Consider the following 13,614-nt stretch of genomic DNA (forward strand, 5'->3'; position numbering starts at 1 on the left):
GCGATATCTGGGAAGTTTTTCTCAGAGATTCTTTGGAGGCGAACCATGAACAGACTTTGGCAGGAGACACCTTTGGAGCGCAATAAGTAACAATTGTAAGTGACAAAAAATTCCTCGTGTTTGTTATTTTGGTTACAGTAAAGAATTAAATGTGCTAAATAACGACTTTGTTGTTATTGCGACAGGGCCATATTCCAAGAGGAGGGCGGAACATATGGTGTCGAGGCGCATTTGGCTGTATCGCCTGAACTTTCACAAGCTCTTCTCGGAAGACTTTCTGCCATTTCATTTGTTAACTTAGCCGTTTTCTGTTTATATTTTGTGATAACAAAATTATCAATATGAATCTGTCAAAACTTTTCAGTCTGAAAACATTAAAACAAATTAAAAGCAGTGAACGTTTCTGAGTCTTATTTGAATTAGACATATTTAAAACTTTGTTTGTGATTTTTACATTTTTCAGTAGCCTACTTTCAAACTGAGGGTTTCATTTCAGGATTTTGATTTTAACGGCTGAACTTAACAGTAATGTTCGTTTAGGCTGAGTATGAGAGTTGTGCGCTCTAACAATATTGTCGTGTCCATTGTGCACTGACTTTAGAGCCGTGCGCTATTACAATAATATTAGTAAACGTGTACACGGAGTAAGAGAGTTGTGCGCTCTAAAAAATAATATTAGTAAACGTGTACAGTTTGTATGAGAGCTGTGCGCTTTAAAAATTGTTCCTATAAGTGTACGAGAGTTGTGCTCTCTAACAATAATATATTCGTGTACACTGAGCATGAGAATGACGGTAACACAAAAACATTTAAGGTTGAACGATGACCTAGAAACTAAAGTGAAAACCAGCAACATGCGCTCGAATAATAACAACTAGGTCTACAATGAGGAGGATTTGAGTGCTCTAAAAAGAGAGCTGTGAGCACTAAAGCTCAATCTATGGTTCTGCGTCGGACCTGCGCCATTTATCATGTCGATAAATATATAAAAGTGATACAAAGGTTGAGCTAATTGCAACTATTCCCTCCCCCCCATGAAGTGTTGTATGATAAACTAACAAATACAATGTTACAAAAGCATTTCAATGAAACTTTATCAATCTGTCATACATTGTTTAAAGTTCAAATATTTAATTATAATATTTTCTTTCTATACTACAGATTATTTTTGGACAAAGTAAAAACGATTTAATTGTGAAGCAACGAAGGTGCACATTTAATTTGTTTAAAAAGGTTGAAGCTAACTACAGGCAGCAGAAAGACGTGTACATCTGTCTATTTGTATAAACATGAAACAGGCAGAATGTTAAATCAACATTTCCGAAAAGAACGACAAAGCCAAGCTGTTTTGAAAGAATAATATAATAATACTATAATTTTAAAATAACTGAAAAAATGACACCGATATCACCCAAACATGATGGTTATGTGTCACGGTGCACAAAGGGACTCAGATGCAGGAACTCCTGACCAAACACTCAGGTACACAGGTACTCTTTGTTATTTTTAGACAGTAAAAACTTTTTATATGAAGTTAAACAAGTTCGATATGATAATGTAATCGGGTAATGTCATCTCAATAATAAACTTCAGCACAAAAAAATGTGTGTTACATGTGAAATCATGGAAGCAACAAAGGTCATTATTCTCTTTGGGCCGAAGCTGCAAACTGCAGTGGAATGACGTGTACATTTGCCTTTTTGTAAAACATGCAGCAGGCGTTGTTTGTCTCAACATTTCTAAAAAAGTACAAACGAAGACTGCTAGTCAGTGCTTAAATGTATCTATTGCATTGAATCATTAACCACTTCAGCATTGCAGATTCACATTAGCATTTAAGATTAACGACAAAGTGACAATATACATTCTTTATAGTATGGTTGTAATTTGACAAGCTGTAAAATTTTAGTTGTGTCCCAAATGACAAATGACAAAAGACACATTTTATTTTAGAAAAAAAATCCATTTTCATTAAATCTCTTTTCCAGACAATTAAAGTAAATGTTGACTGTTGTTGATGTCAATTCCTTATATCCTGCCATATGAAACACCTTATCATGTGAAAGTGATACCGTTTGGGGGAAAATGACAGAAAGACCCCTTAGTTTTTACAAAAAGAATACATAAAAAATGATTTCTATGTAATTCATAGTTCAAATATTTGTTGTGACAATATTTTAACCAGTCATATGATGAAAACAAACCCAGTAATATTCGACATAAAGGGGATTTTTAGAACTCTTTAATATTTTAATGCATTTAATTTCTCTAAGATGTATTACAGTTTCTAAACTTTGTCTACATTTTGACAAATGTTGATCACCACGGTGCTTATTTTAAACTCTGAAGCAAAATGTCTCTTAGAATTTATTTAAAACGTGGGAGTACATTTACAAGCTTTTGTCCACAGTGCAGAACACTTTATAACAGCACTAATGTACAAGCCTTTTTAATAACTTGGCTTTACAAGTCATTCATTTTTTATACATAAGCCTACTTTAACTCATCAATTTACCAGAGGTATAGGAATGTTAAGGCAAATCAACAAGTACATTTATGCTCATGTTGATAAATATATAAAAGTGACATAATGGTTCAGCTAATTGAAACTATGTTTTCCCCATAAAGTGTTGTATGATGAGACAAACCAACACATACAATGTTACAAAATTATTTTAATGAAACTTTATCAATCTGTCATTTATTGTTTAAAGTTCAAACATTTAATAGTAATATTTACTTTCAATCCTACTAACTACAGGCAGTAGAAAGATGTGTACATCTACCTATTTGCAAAAACATGAAGCAGGAAGGATATAATTCAACATTTCTGAAAAGAAGGACAAAGCAAAGCTATTTTGAAAGAATAACATAATTTAATAACACTATAACTTTAAATATTACATAACTGTAAAATGACACTGATATCACCCATATATGATGGTTATGTTTCAGCTAATTGCAACTATGGTTTCCCCATATAGTGTTGAATTATATGGCAAACCAACACATACAGTCTTTCAGAAGCAACCTTCAAATGCAACTTTATAAACCTGCCATATATTATTTAAAATGACTCTTTGTCATTTTTAGACAGTAAAAACTTTTTATATGAAGTTGAACAAGTTCGATATGATTATGTAATCGGTTAATGTCATCTCTATAATAAACTTCAGCACAAAAAAATGTGTGTTACATGAGAAAACATGGAAGCAACAAAGGTCATTATTCTCTTTGGGCCGAAGCTGCAAACTGCAGTGGAATGTTCATGTCAATTCCTTATATCCTGCCATTTGAAACACCTTATCATGTGAAAGTGATACCAGTTGGGGAAAGATGACTGACCCCCCTTTAGTTTTTACATTACAAAATAATAAAAATGTATTTATATTTAATAATCTTAAAATATATTACAGTTTCTAAACATTGTCTACATTGTGACAAATGTTGATCACCATGTTGGTTAATTTCAACTCCAAAACAAAATGTCTCTCAGAATTTGTTTAACATGTTTAAAATGTTTAAAATGGCACAATATCAAACAAATGTTAAAAATTATATGTCTCTTTACATCTTTCACTAAAACCTTTTTCATAATGATTCTGCTATATAGTGATGTTATATTTGAATCTATTTTTCTTGTGCTTGATTTATAAATATTAATACTTTATCTATTACTAATAAGAGCATGCGTTTACCAATGTTGAAACTAGCGTTTAATTGTGGATTGATCTTTTGCAGTGTTCACATATGGGCCAAAAAACCCAGCGAACCGTGCTCAGACCCCTGATAAAGTGTGAAAACGCTCTAAAAAGATTGTTGTTGTCTTTTAAAAAAATGGTCAACTACAAACCTCTCACCTTTTTGGTGTGAAATTTATCGTAACCAATATTGCCCTCTTGTGTTCTTAGACTAATTTATCCAGAAATAGTAAACATCTTCAACCTGAAATAATAATCTAATGCTTTAAAGTAACATATTAGGTGCACTAAATTACACAATAAGTCAACCTGCACAGGACACCTTGCGTTTGAGAAACAGCCAAGGTTGATCAAATAAGAATTGAGACGCACCCACTGTTTTTATCTGTCCTGTTTCTTACACGATACTGCCATCTAGTGTCATAATTAACAAATAGCATTAACAAATAAAAAAAAAAAAAATCCTTTGGTGTGGAATAGATCTATATAAACAAAAGACATTTCGTAGTACTTTACATAAACATTATAAGAAAAACAACCTACAATGCATTTTGGATTTGTATTGCACTTAACCAGTATGTGCATTTAGTGGGAACTAAAGCTGTGACCAACCATTTTGAGTAGCTTTTCTGATCAGCAATCCGATTTAAGATTTACCTTGTAGTCTAGATACCAGAAAATTAAACGTCCAAAACAATGGGTTTGAAATAAAAACACTCAAGCCTTTGCTAGACTACATATCATAATTTTGGGCAGTCCCTGGGACTTCCGCCCTTAAGCTGCAAAAAAAAATGATACGTGTTATTATAACTCTGACTGCATTATTCTTCAAGAAGTTAAACATGGGGGATTTTTTATTTGTTATTAAAGTATCCCTTTAACATTTAATATTTGATTGCAAATCCAACGCAATTTAAATTGCATTCAGGCTCTTTAATTGGATTCCATTTAATGTATACATTTGGTGGGAAATAAACCCTTGACCCATCAGCTTGGCTTCAGTACAGCTTATTCACAAGAGAGGACTGATTTAAGATTAATTTGATATAGTTTCGCAGGCAATAAACCTGCAGAAACCACCGATGTATAGAAAACTTCTCGATTATGGATGTAACCTCAGTTCCCTGATGGAGGGAACGAGACGTTGTGTCAAACCGACAGATGGAGTTCCCTAACAGCGAGAAGCCGGCCAGTGCCGCAAGCCCACTGGGTAAGTGCACTCCTTGAATGGGGAACGCACTACAGAGACCACTTCCTACCATCGGGAGGAGTTCTAGTGGAGACACCCGCATGGTCTCACCGTCAGTGAAGAGCTCATCGGAAAAAATATGCGGACTGAGGTAGTCAGCCGCGAGGTGGAGGTCCACATGTTGCCATACAAGATGCGGGCTGACACTGGTTCCACGCGGAGGTTGTAAAACCTTGCGAAGGTGTCTGCCAGAGATGTCTGCCAGAGAGGTGCCCTGCGCCAGTGCCCACTAGTGAGCTCTCACTGATAGCGGGCACGGGCGATTCTGGGATTGGTACGCCGTTGTGACGGCGTCCACAATCCAGTGCGCTACAATCTGTTTGGAGACAGCCTCCCCTTCTGCTGACCTCCAAAACAAACAAAGATCTGATCAGAGCTGACCTGAGGCTCTGCGTGCGGTTCAAGTAGAGACGCAGTGTGCGTACTGGACACAACACGGATAGGGTTGGCCACAAGAGGCGCCACTTATAGGCGTATAATGGTCTTAACCATCGAGGAGTAAGACATGGAGGTTCCAGTGGTCTGGCCTGGGATGCCACAACGTGCCCTTCCCCTGACAACTTGATGCTCCTCTTCCCTGACCTTGTACAGAGGCTCACTCGGTGGAAGGCTTACTTCTACTTGTCCCGTGGCCAGCTGTGCGCTAGAACATCCGTGCAGAGGGCGGCCGCGGACAGGGAATACCATAGCGGGCAATGGGTGGTGTCTAGGGAGGCAAACAGGTCTACCTGAGCCTGCCCGAACTGCACCCAAATGAGCTGGACTAAACGGGGGTGGAGTCTCCACGCTCCCCCAGGCGTAGACTGATCAGAGAGCGTGTCGGCTGTCTGGTTCAGGTCACCTGGTGACTCCACAGGAGGAGGCGTCGGGCTAGTCGTGTTAGCTGCCGTGAGCGTATGCCACCCTGATGATTGATGTACGCAACGGCAGATGTGCTGTCCAACCGGACAAGCATGTGGTTGTCCTGCACGAGAGTTTGTAGCCTCTTTATTGCAAGTTGCACAGCCAACAACTTTAGACAATTGATATGCCAGCGCAGGCAGGGGCCCATCCGTTACACGCTGCACCCCAGCCCTGCAGGGAGGCATCGGTCGTCACCACAATCTTCCCATGAGGGCAGCTTCTGCGTCCGCCGTGGCTACTGACGGGGTGATGGTCTCCGTCTTCCTGTGTGCCGCCTGAGTGGGAGGGCGTGGAAGAGGTCCAGGGCTGCTGGGAAGCATAAGATTCACGGGATCTCGACAGCCAGACGGTGGTCAAGTCGCCGCGTGGAGGCTCTGCTTGATAGCCTCTGTCTGTAGAACTTCTGCTCAACTGTAACACCAAACAGAACCCTCTCGTGAGATGGGTGGGTCGAGGAGGCGGACCTTCTCGGCGTCACTCATCTATGTAAGGTTCTGCCAGAGGTCTCTCCCCTGGGCCATAAGTGTGAACATCGTCAAACCGATGGGGATGCGGAGTTCCTGCATAAGCAATGGGGCAGTCTTACCATCGTGGAGCTCCCTCAATGCCTTGGCCTGGACCTGAAGGATGGCCATAGCGTGGATAGAGGGGGCAGCTTGGCCCTCAGCAGTGTAAGCACGAGACCAGAGATGCCGCAACCTACATGCTTTGGACGGGAGTCTAGATCGAGCCCCCCAGGTGGCAGCCGTTTGTGGTGCATGGGGGTGATTGAAGTATACTCTAGCTGCCCCACCATCGAGGAAAGAAAGGGTGGCAGAACAAGTTTGATGTGCACGCGACAAAAAAGGGGCGTTTCCAGGTCTTACTGAGTTTCTCATGCACTTCCGGGGAAACACTGCACCGGGGGCAGGCGCAGCTTGGAGCCACGCTCAACCCCGAGGCACCATGTATACAGCCGCGAGCACTGGGAGTGGCGGTGCGGCCCGGGATAACATGGCTGACATTCCTACATCCGTTTCTTCCTGAGCTCATTCCCGGAGGAGGGAGGTGCAAGGAATCGTAGGAGTCAGATGCCAGTAAGTCACCCCCCTATGCTGCAAGGGACATCTCATCATCACGCACCGTTTACGATACGTGGTTGAGGAACGAGACGGTCGGACTGTTTTTTGGGGAATGGTCAGATAAGACGAGGTGCGAACGGTCCGCGAGCCAGTGGCTGACGGATTAGCGCTCACAGTAATCCTCACTTCTCCCTCGGTGCTCGCCGTAGCCCCTGATGTAATAGAACAGGAAGAAAACGAGGTGGCGGTTGAGTCCCGTGGGAACACAGCCGCCTGTGACGCAACGTCTAAATCATAAACCGCCCGCAGTGCGGGCAGAACTGATCCAGGGCAGCCATCATGTCGTGGAACTGCCGAGACGCCCAGGGGAAGTTGCTGCAGGAAGGCGCAGTCCATTCATCACGTCGTAGAATCCAGCAGTATTTTGCTATCTGTAGATCTGCTGTTCAGTCATAAGCAAAGGCTCCGAAGAACATAAGGTGACGCGCCGTCTCCCTTTTACACCCGTCGGAGTCTGGCATGAAAATTTAATTCGCCAATTTCATTGGCCTCTTTCAAAACCAGTCGAATTGATAGTTTCTCAAGGGCGAACCCCATCTGTTGGTTCGACACAACGTCGAGAGACCGACAGACGGGAACCCAGGTCCTAGCTAGATAACAGAACATCGTGTGCTTCTTAATCCTAAAACGACTCATTGTCGGCCCAAAACTGTAACAACAGATGTTACATTGACACGGGACAAGAACCACTCAGAACTTATAAAACAATACTTTGAATAAAAACAGCTATAATGCTTTACTTAAGTCAGCCATCGGACAAAAATGGCTTCGATGCCATGTAAATCAGCTTATCTTTATCCCATCCCATTTTTAATAGACCTATCGTTGTTCACTCAGTTTCTCAGGAAGCGTAACTTCCGGTGCTCGCGCTCGAGAACATTCTGGACCGCCGCTGCATGTGCATATATAAATATCGAGAGAGCACGAGAGCGCTGCAGCCGTTCAACACCACAGCTACAGAGAGCGAGAAACGAACCGACCCGGCTTTCCTTTTTTTATTTATTTGTGTGAGTATCGTCACACTTTTGACACCCATTAAGGCTTTTTTAGACGTATTCCGTTCACTTTTCTATAGATATAACTTGTAGTTCTGAAGAGCGCTGTGTTAAAACAACTTGCGTAGGTACAGCTAAACTACCATTTAAAATGCTTTAATATTGCTTAGTGTCATTTAACTTAGGTCAGGTTGCATGAATAAATGTTTTGTTTATTTTGTTTTGCTTTTGTTGTGTGTTTTTGCAGCGGACAGGCATATTGATAGGATTTTTCCGTGTATTGAAGCAGAGTCCGATCGAAAATGGTTCGAGAAACCGGTTACTACGATCTGCTCGGCGTCAACCCCACAGCCACACTGGACGAGCTTAAAAAAGCATACCGCAAACTGGCGTTGAAATATCACCCGGATAAAAACCCCAACGAAGGCGAGAAAGTAAGTTGATATGTCGACCACATGCGGATATCATGTTTCGCGTTGCCTTGTAAGTGACAGCGACAGAAATTACAGGAACTTTCTGGAAGAGTACCGAGCACTTGAGTTGACTACAAGCTGTTTTACATTGCATTGAGATTTTAAAACCCCTGATAATGCACGTGCATTTAAACAGTTTAGGCTTCAAACTGTGTGTGTACTTTGGATAAAGAATAAAATGTTGAAACGAGAAAAATGCTTTTTTATTCCTGCGTTGTATTTTGATGAGATTGTATGTTAATGGTGATATATGGATCTATTCAATTCCACAGTTCAAACTTATATCACAAGCCTATGAGGTCCTGTCAGATCCTAAAAAGCGAGAGCTTTATGATCAAGGTGGCGAGCAAGCTATCAAAGAGGGAGGAATGGGAGGAGGCGACTTCTCATCTCCCATGGACATTTTCAACATGTTCTTTGGTGGCGGAGGCAGAATGGAGAAAGAAAGGAAAGGTGAGCCACTTCAGTTGTGTACCAGGTGATGGGCTTTGGTTATATTTTGTAACGTTTAAACTTTATATGTACAGTATAGATTTAGAAATGGGTCAACGAAATAAAATCGAATGTATATCGCTGTTTTTTCTTAAGCAGTGTTTCACTTTTTTGAAACAAATTTCCTACACGTTTATTACATGAGTCTCATGTTATATTTTCCCCTTATTTAGGAAAGAACGTGGTTCACAAACTCGCAGTCACGCTAGAGGAATTATACAATGGCTCAACAAGAAAACTTGGTCTTCAAAAGAATGTTATCTGCGAGAAATGTGAAGGTATGTTACGTACAGATGTTCCTGGTCTTCCAATGAGAAGCACATTTAATGTGAGATGTTTCGTTGTAGTCCCAAAATATTAGATCCATCTCATATGTAAGATCTGTAATGCAGGGTATGGAGGCAAGAAGGGTGGCCTTGAAAAATGCACAACCTGTAAAGGAAGGGGCGTGCAGGTCCAGGTACAACAGGTTGGACCTGGGATGATCCAGCAGATTCAGAGCATGTGTTCCGACTGCCAAGGACAGGGCGAACGATTCAATTCCAAGGACCGCTGCAAGAACTGCAACGGACACAAAGTAGAACGCAAGAAGAAAATTCTTGAAGTCCACATTGACAAAGGTGAATAAAAACTTCGGCCTAAAGACTTCAGGAACTGTATATATACTTAGAGAGAAGTGTTTGAGGAGAATACCAACTTTTTTTTACAGGCATGAAGGATGGCCAGAGAATCACATTCCTTGGAGAAGGAGATCAAGAGCCAGGACTTGAGCACGGTGATGTCATCATTGTTCTGGAGTTGAAACAACATCCTGTTTTCCGAAGACAAGACAATAACCTGATCATGAAGATGAATATCAAGCTAGCAGAGGCCCTCTGTGGTTTTAAGAAGACTATCCGTATGCTAGATGACAGAACACTCATCATCCACTCATCTCCAGGTATTTCTCATCTGCTAGATATTCATCACAGATAAGGAATTTATTTAACGGTCAGATATTAAAATATTGTTTTTTTTGTAGGTCAAGTAATTAAACCAAATGACCTTAAATGTATTAATAATGAGGGGATGCCTGTTTACAAAGAACCTTATGAGAAAGGTCTTCTCATCGTACAGTTTGAGGTACGTTCTCAGTTTAGTAATTTTTCTAAAAGAATAATTTTGACTTTATTAGCAGTCAGTGATCAAATGCTCTTGTGTTGAGACCTTCACATCTAACAGAAGTGTTTGTTCTCTCAAGATTGATTTCCCAGATAAACACTGGCTACCTGAGCACATGCTGCCTGACCTGGAGAGGTTACTTCCAGTCAGAGAGCATATCATGCTGACGGATGATATGGAAGAGGTTGACCTCTGTGAAATAGACATTGAGAACCAAAAGAGAAGCTTCAGTGGTGAAGCCAATGAAGAGGACGAACGACCCAGAGGTGGCGGTGTGCAGTGCCAGACTCAGTAAACACGTCATATTTAATGGGATCATTTGCGTAGCCGTATATTCTTCAAACGTGACTGCAGATGTAAACTGCATTTTACCATGGTTCAATTGGGGTTATAACAAGCAATTTGTACAGCAAGGATTTCCCCAATACTGAATGGAGATGGACCACTCTGACACAATATTGTGCTTCGGTTTATAGCATCCTATGAAGAGAAATGTCAGCCGTTTTGCAGCTTATCAAGATGAAAAATTGTTAAGTTAATGGAAAGACTTGTACCACAGAATTTAATTCAATGGTAATGTTAATTATTTTTGCACGTATGCAATGTGTTTATTTTTGTATGTTTAGATGTGCTGTGTTCACAATTTCTTTTTTGTTTCCCTTTGTCACAAACAACCCAGTTGAACATGACTATTTGTACACAAAGGTTATGGTTCTATACATATTTAGCCTGTGTCGAGGCCAATGGTGTTCCCGTCCAAGTAAACACACAGAGGACTGAGTAACTCGCACACAGAGAAGTGAGCAGCCATTGCTGTGGATAATGGGAGAAGTTGCGGGGAACAGTACCTTGCTCAAGGGTCTCACCTCACCCGTGGTATAGAAGGTGCCCCATCGTGGCCTAATGGGCTTTCAAATGCTATCTGAAAATGTTTTGTTTTCACAAATATATATTCCCCAAGTTTACATTTGCCAAATTAAAGAACCATAATGTTGAGATTTTTCTGAGACAAAAAATTGGAAAACAAAATCTGGATCCCAGAGATATCAAGTATAGTGTTCAAGTGATAGTAAACTCAAAATTTGGTCATCATTTACTCATACTCTTGTCATTTCAAACCTGTTTGACTTTCTTTTGCAGAACACAATTTGTACATTAAACAGAAATTTTGCTTACATGACGGATTGTAACTGGTATCACTTTCTTTTTTCTAAAGAACACAAAATATATTTTGAAGAATGTTGGTAAAAAACGTTGGTAACCACTAACATGTCATTGGTTTTGTGTCCAGACAATTATAGAAGTCAATGGGTGTCAATGTTTAGAGGGACCAATATTTTTCCAAATTTCTTTGTTCTTCAGTAAAAAGAGTCACACAAGTTTAATCCTTCATGTCGACAAAATTTATATTTCAAATACAAAAACAAAAGTAGCTACATAAGCTTAAGGGGCCATTGTGAATAACCTGCAAGTTTGAGTCACAATTACTCCACTGTTGTCGTTATAAAATATTGGACTGAAATCAGCAGTTTTATGCAGAGGGAAACTTTATTATTTAAACTGAACCGATAACATGATAGAAAGAACCTGCCATGTATCAATCATAATCACATTTAGAGCTCATTCATTGTAATCAATGAAAACTAAGGCATTGAAAAGTTGCACAATTTCTTTGTATTCAAAGCATTATTCCTCATCCCTTCTCCTCAGTGTTGCTTTTTTCTGAAGGAGCATCCTATATCAAATAAAAAAGTGTCAGTTTCACGCTTCATAACATTAAAGCCCCAATCATAAATGACTGACATAAGCTGTAATCCAGATATCCACAGTCATAAATACACACCCTCAGTCAGCCTGGCCTTCCCTCCGGTGGGCTGGCACAACACCGTGGAACATCCCACACACAACACAACTGTCTGTGCGTGACTAAACACAGTTGTGATTTTATAACAACCTGCGTGGAGATAAAAAAGTGCAATCTTTAGTTAAAGTCAATTTAGCTTAATGAAAGTGAAATACTTTGAAGCACAGTAAGCCACACGCTGTTTCTATATGTGCTGATTTCATACCTGGACATTTTACATCCATAAAGTAAGAGTTAGGACATTGCACAAGTCTTTTCTTTTTGTGCTGTCTTCTCTCAAAATCAAAGGACGGGTGGAGCAGATCTCTGGCCAGCTGTTATTGCAAGAGAAAATATATGATAATTTTATGATAAATCATAAAAATATTACAAAAGATGACAGGAAGTAAAAATGCAAATGTACATGTTCCTATTAAGAGTAAGATTACAGTGATTTAAAAAAATCTTCAATTCGTTGAGTTAAACTACAATGCAAGTTAAAAGATTACCCTATTAGCAACAACACAACATATCAACTCACAGATAGTCTTGTACAAATATGCGCGATGGCATTTTAACAATGTATATAAAATACAATAGAATACTATTACAATAAACGGTTTAAGATCATGACTCACTACTACACGATGCCTGAGAGTAAAACATTGTTTACCAAGAACAGCCATATTGAGTTTCACTATTGTCAGCTGTTAGTCTTAAAAACGTCATGTTTTTCATCCAAAAAGACAAATAAAACATTACTCCGGCTTTCATTGTCGTGTCGCATGCTGCATCGCAATAGTTTAAAGTTACACGTGTGAAATAAAACATTACGGCCTGAATTCCTGCCTAGCGCCATGTGTGTCATCACAAACTTTCCCTTACTTACTGCACACATAAAATAACAGATAACTGGATTTAAATGACGATAGCAGAGGAAGTCGTTTAAGTGAACGACTGAAAGGACTGCAGATACTTACAGGCATTGTTGAAAGTTGATAATTTTCGCATTCGTATCTCTGCAGCTTTCCTCGACTGACTGCAGGGTTGCCAAACACGTCGCTCATATGGGAAACAACTGACATGCCCAGGCATGATCCACTGTAAAACACGCCTTAATGCGTTATCTGTAAACTATCATCATCACCGGGATTTACATTAGATTATTACAGTAATACAGTGTTTAAGAGCTTTGAGAGCAACAGCAGCCCTTGACTGCTTTTATTACGTCACACAATAACGTTATGTCAGTATTATTCCTATCCCCCCATAAATAATCGTATATTTGAAAAGTAGAAACAATATTATTTACAACAACAATAATAATAAAATAATAATACTTTTGAATAAAAAATATCGCAGTAGTAGTAATAAAATAGGGATATTGCTTATTTTTTGTAGTACTGGCAACCTTGATTACAACGATCCCACAAACTTCGAGGGAAAGTAGACTTCTTTTTTTTTTTTTAAAGCTGACGCAATCAATATAATACCGTTTTTTATCATATTTGTTTTGTTATTTTTTATTATATATTTGTTTAATTATTTAACATTTAGTAAATCTGAGCCAGTCAGAATTGTGTGCCTCGCAGCCTCTAGGGGCACTAGTGCTACTTTGCTAGATAAGCAAGAACGGCGTAATGAAAAAACTTGCACGCAGTAAGTGTAAATTTCAA

General features: G+C 39.6%; 2 protein-coding genes across 5 annotated transcripts; one reads left to right on the forward strand and one right to left on the reverse strand.

Moving 5' to 3' along the window:
• The first annotated feature begins 7,825 nt into the window (after positions 1–7,825).
• On the forward strand, positions 7,826–11,275 carry dnaja (DnaJ heat shock protein family (Hsp40) member A). Of its 4 annotated transcripts, XR_008905551.1 has the most exons (9): positions 7,876–8,097; positions 8,217–8,403; positions 8,715–8,895; positions 9,108–9,212; positions 9,327–9,554; positions 9,644–9,874; positions 9,956–10,056; positions 10,175–10,668; positions 10,775–11,275. XR_008905551.1 is itself a non-coding variant. In XM_056739366.1 (8 exons), exons 2-8 carry the CDS (start codon positions 8,272–8,274, stop codon positions 10,388–10,390), a joined length of 1,194 nt encoding a protein of 397 aa, XP_056595344.1. In that variant the 5' UTR covers positions 7,826–7,981; positions 8,217–8,271; the 3' UTR covers positions 10,391–11,275. The 4 variants fall into 4 exon arrangements, 3 of the variants coding, with proteins under 3 accessions (XP_056595344.1, XP_056595345.1, XP_056595343.1); XM_056739366.1 differs by having other exon boundaries at positions 7,826–7,981; positions 10,175–11,275; XM_056739367.1 differs by having other exon boundaries at positions 7,875–8,093; positions 10,175–11,275.
• A 349-nt stretch (positions 11,276–11,624) lies between these two features.
• On the reverse strand, positions 11,625–13,156 carry rps27l (ribosomal protein S27 like). The gene is made up of 4 exons (XM_056739369.1): positions 12,919–13,156; positions 12,165–12,273; positions 11,939–12,049; positions 11,625–11,830 (listed from the first exon to the last, which is right to left on the reverse strand). The coding sequence occupies exons 1-4, from the start codon at positions 13,021–13,023 to the stop codon at positions 11,802–11,804; spliced, it is 354 nt and encodes a 117-aa protein (XP_056595347.1). The 5' UTR covers positions 13,024–13,156; the 3' UTR covers positions 11,625–11,801.
• Between the last annotated feature and the right edge of the window lie 458 nt (positions 13,157–13,614).

The sequence above is a fragment of the Triplophysa dalaica genome, chromosome 24, assembly GCF_015846415.1.
Source record: "Triplophysa dalaica isolate WHDGS20190420 chromosome 24, ASM1584641v1, whole genome shotgun sequence".
NCBI classification, from domain to species: domain Eukaryota; kingdom Metazoa; phylum Chordata; class Actinopteri; order Cypriniformes; family Nemacheilidae; genus Triplophysa; species Triplophysa dalaica.

Bases quoted from the DNA above. Each gene is read 5' to 3' on its own strand.
- dnaja (XM_056739366.1), top strand. From the start codon at position 8,272: ATGGTTCGAGAAACCGGTTACTACGATCTGCTCGGCGTCAACCCCACA. The intron at 8,404-8,714 runs GTAAGTTGATAT...TCAATTCCACAG, and splicing joins ACCCCAACGAAGGCGAGAAA to TTCAAACTTATATCACAAGC. The intron at 9,555-9,643 runs GTGAATAAAAAC...TTTTTTTTACAG, and splicing joins TGAAGTCCACATTGACAAAG to GCATGAAGGATGGCCAGAGA.
- rps27l (XM_056739369.1), bottom strand. From the start codon at position 13,023: ATGTCAGTTGTTTCCCATATGAGCGACGTGTTTGGCAACCCTGCAGTC. The intron at 12,274-12,918 runs GTAAGTATCTGC...TTGCAATAACAG, and splicing joins ATCAACTTTCAACAATGCCT to CTGGCCAGAGATCTGCTCCA. The intron at 12,050-12,164 runs GTATGAAATCAG...ATCTCCACGCAG, and splicing joins TATGGATGTAAAATGTCCAG to GTTGTTATAAAATCACAACT.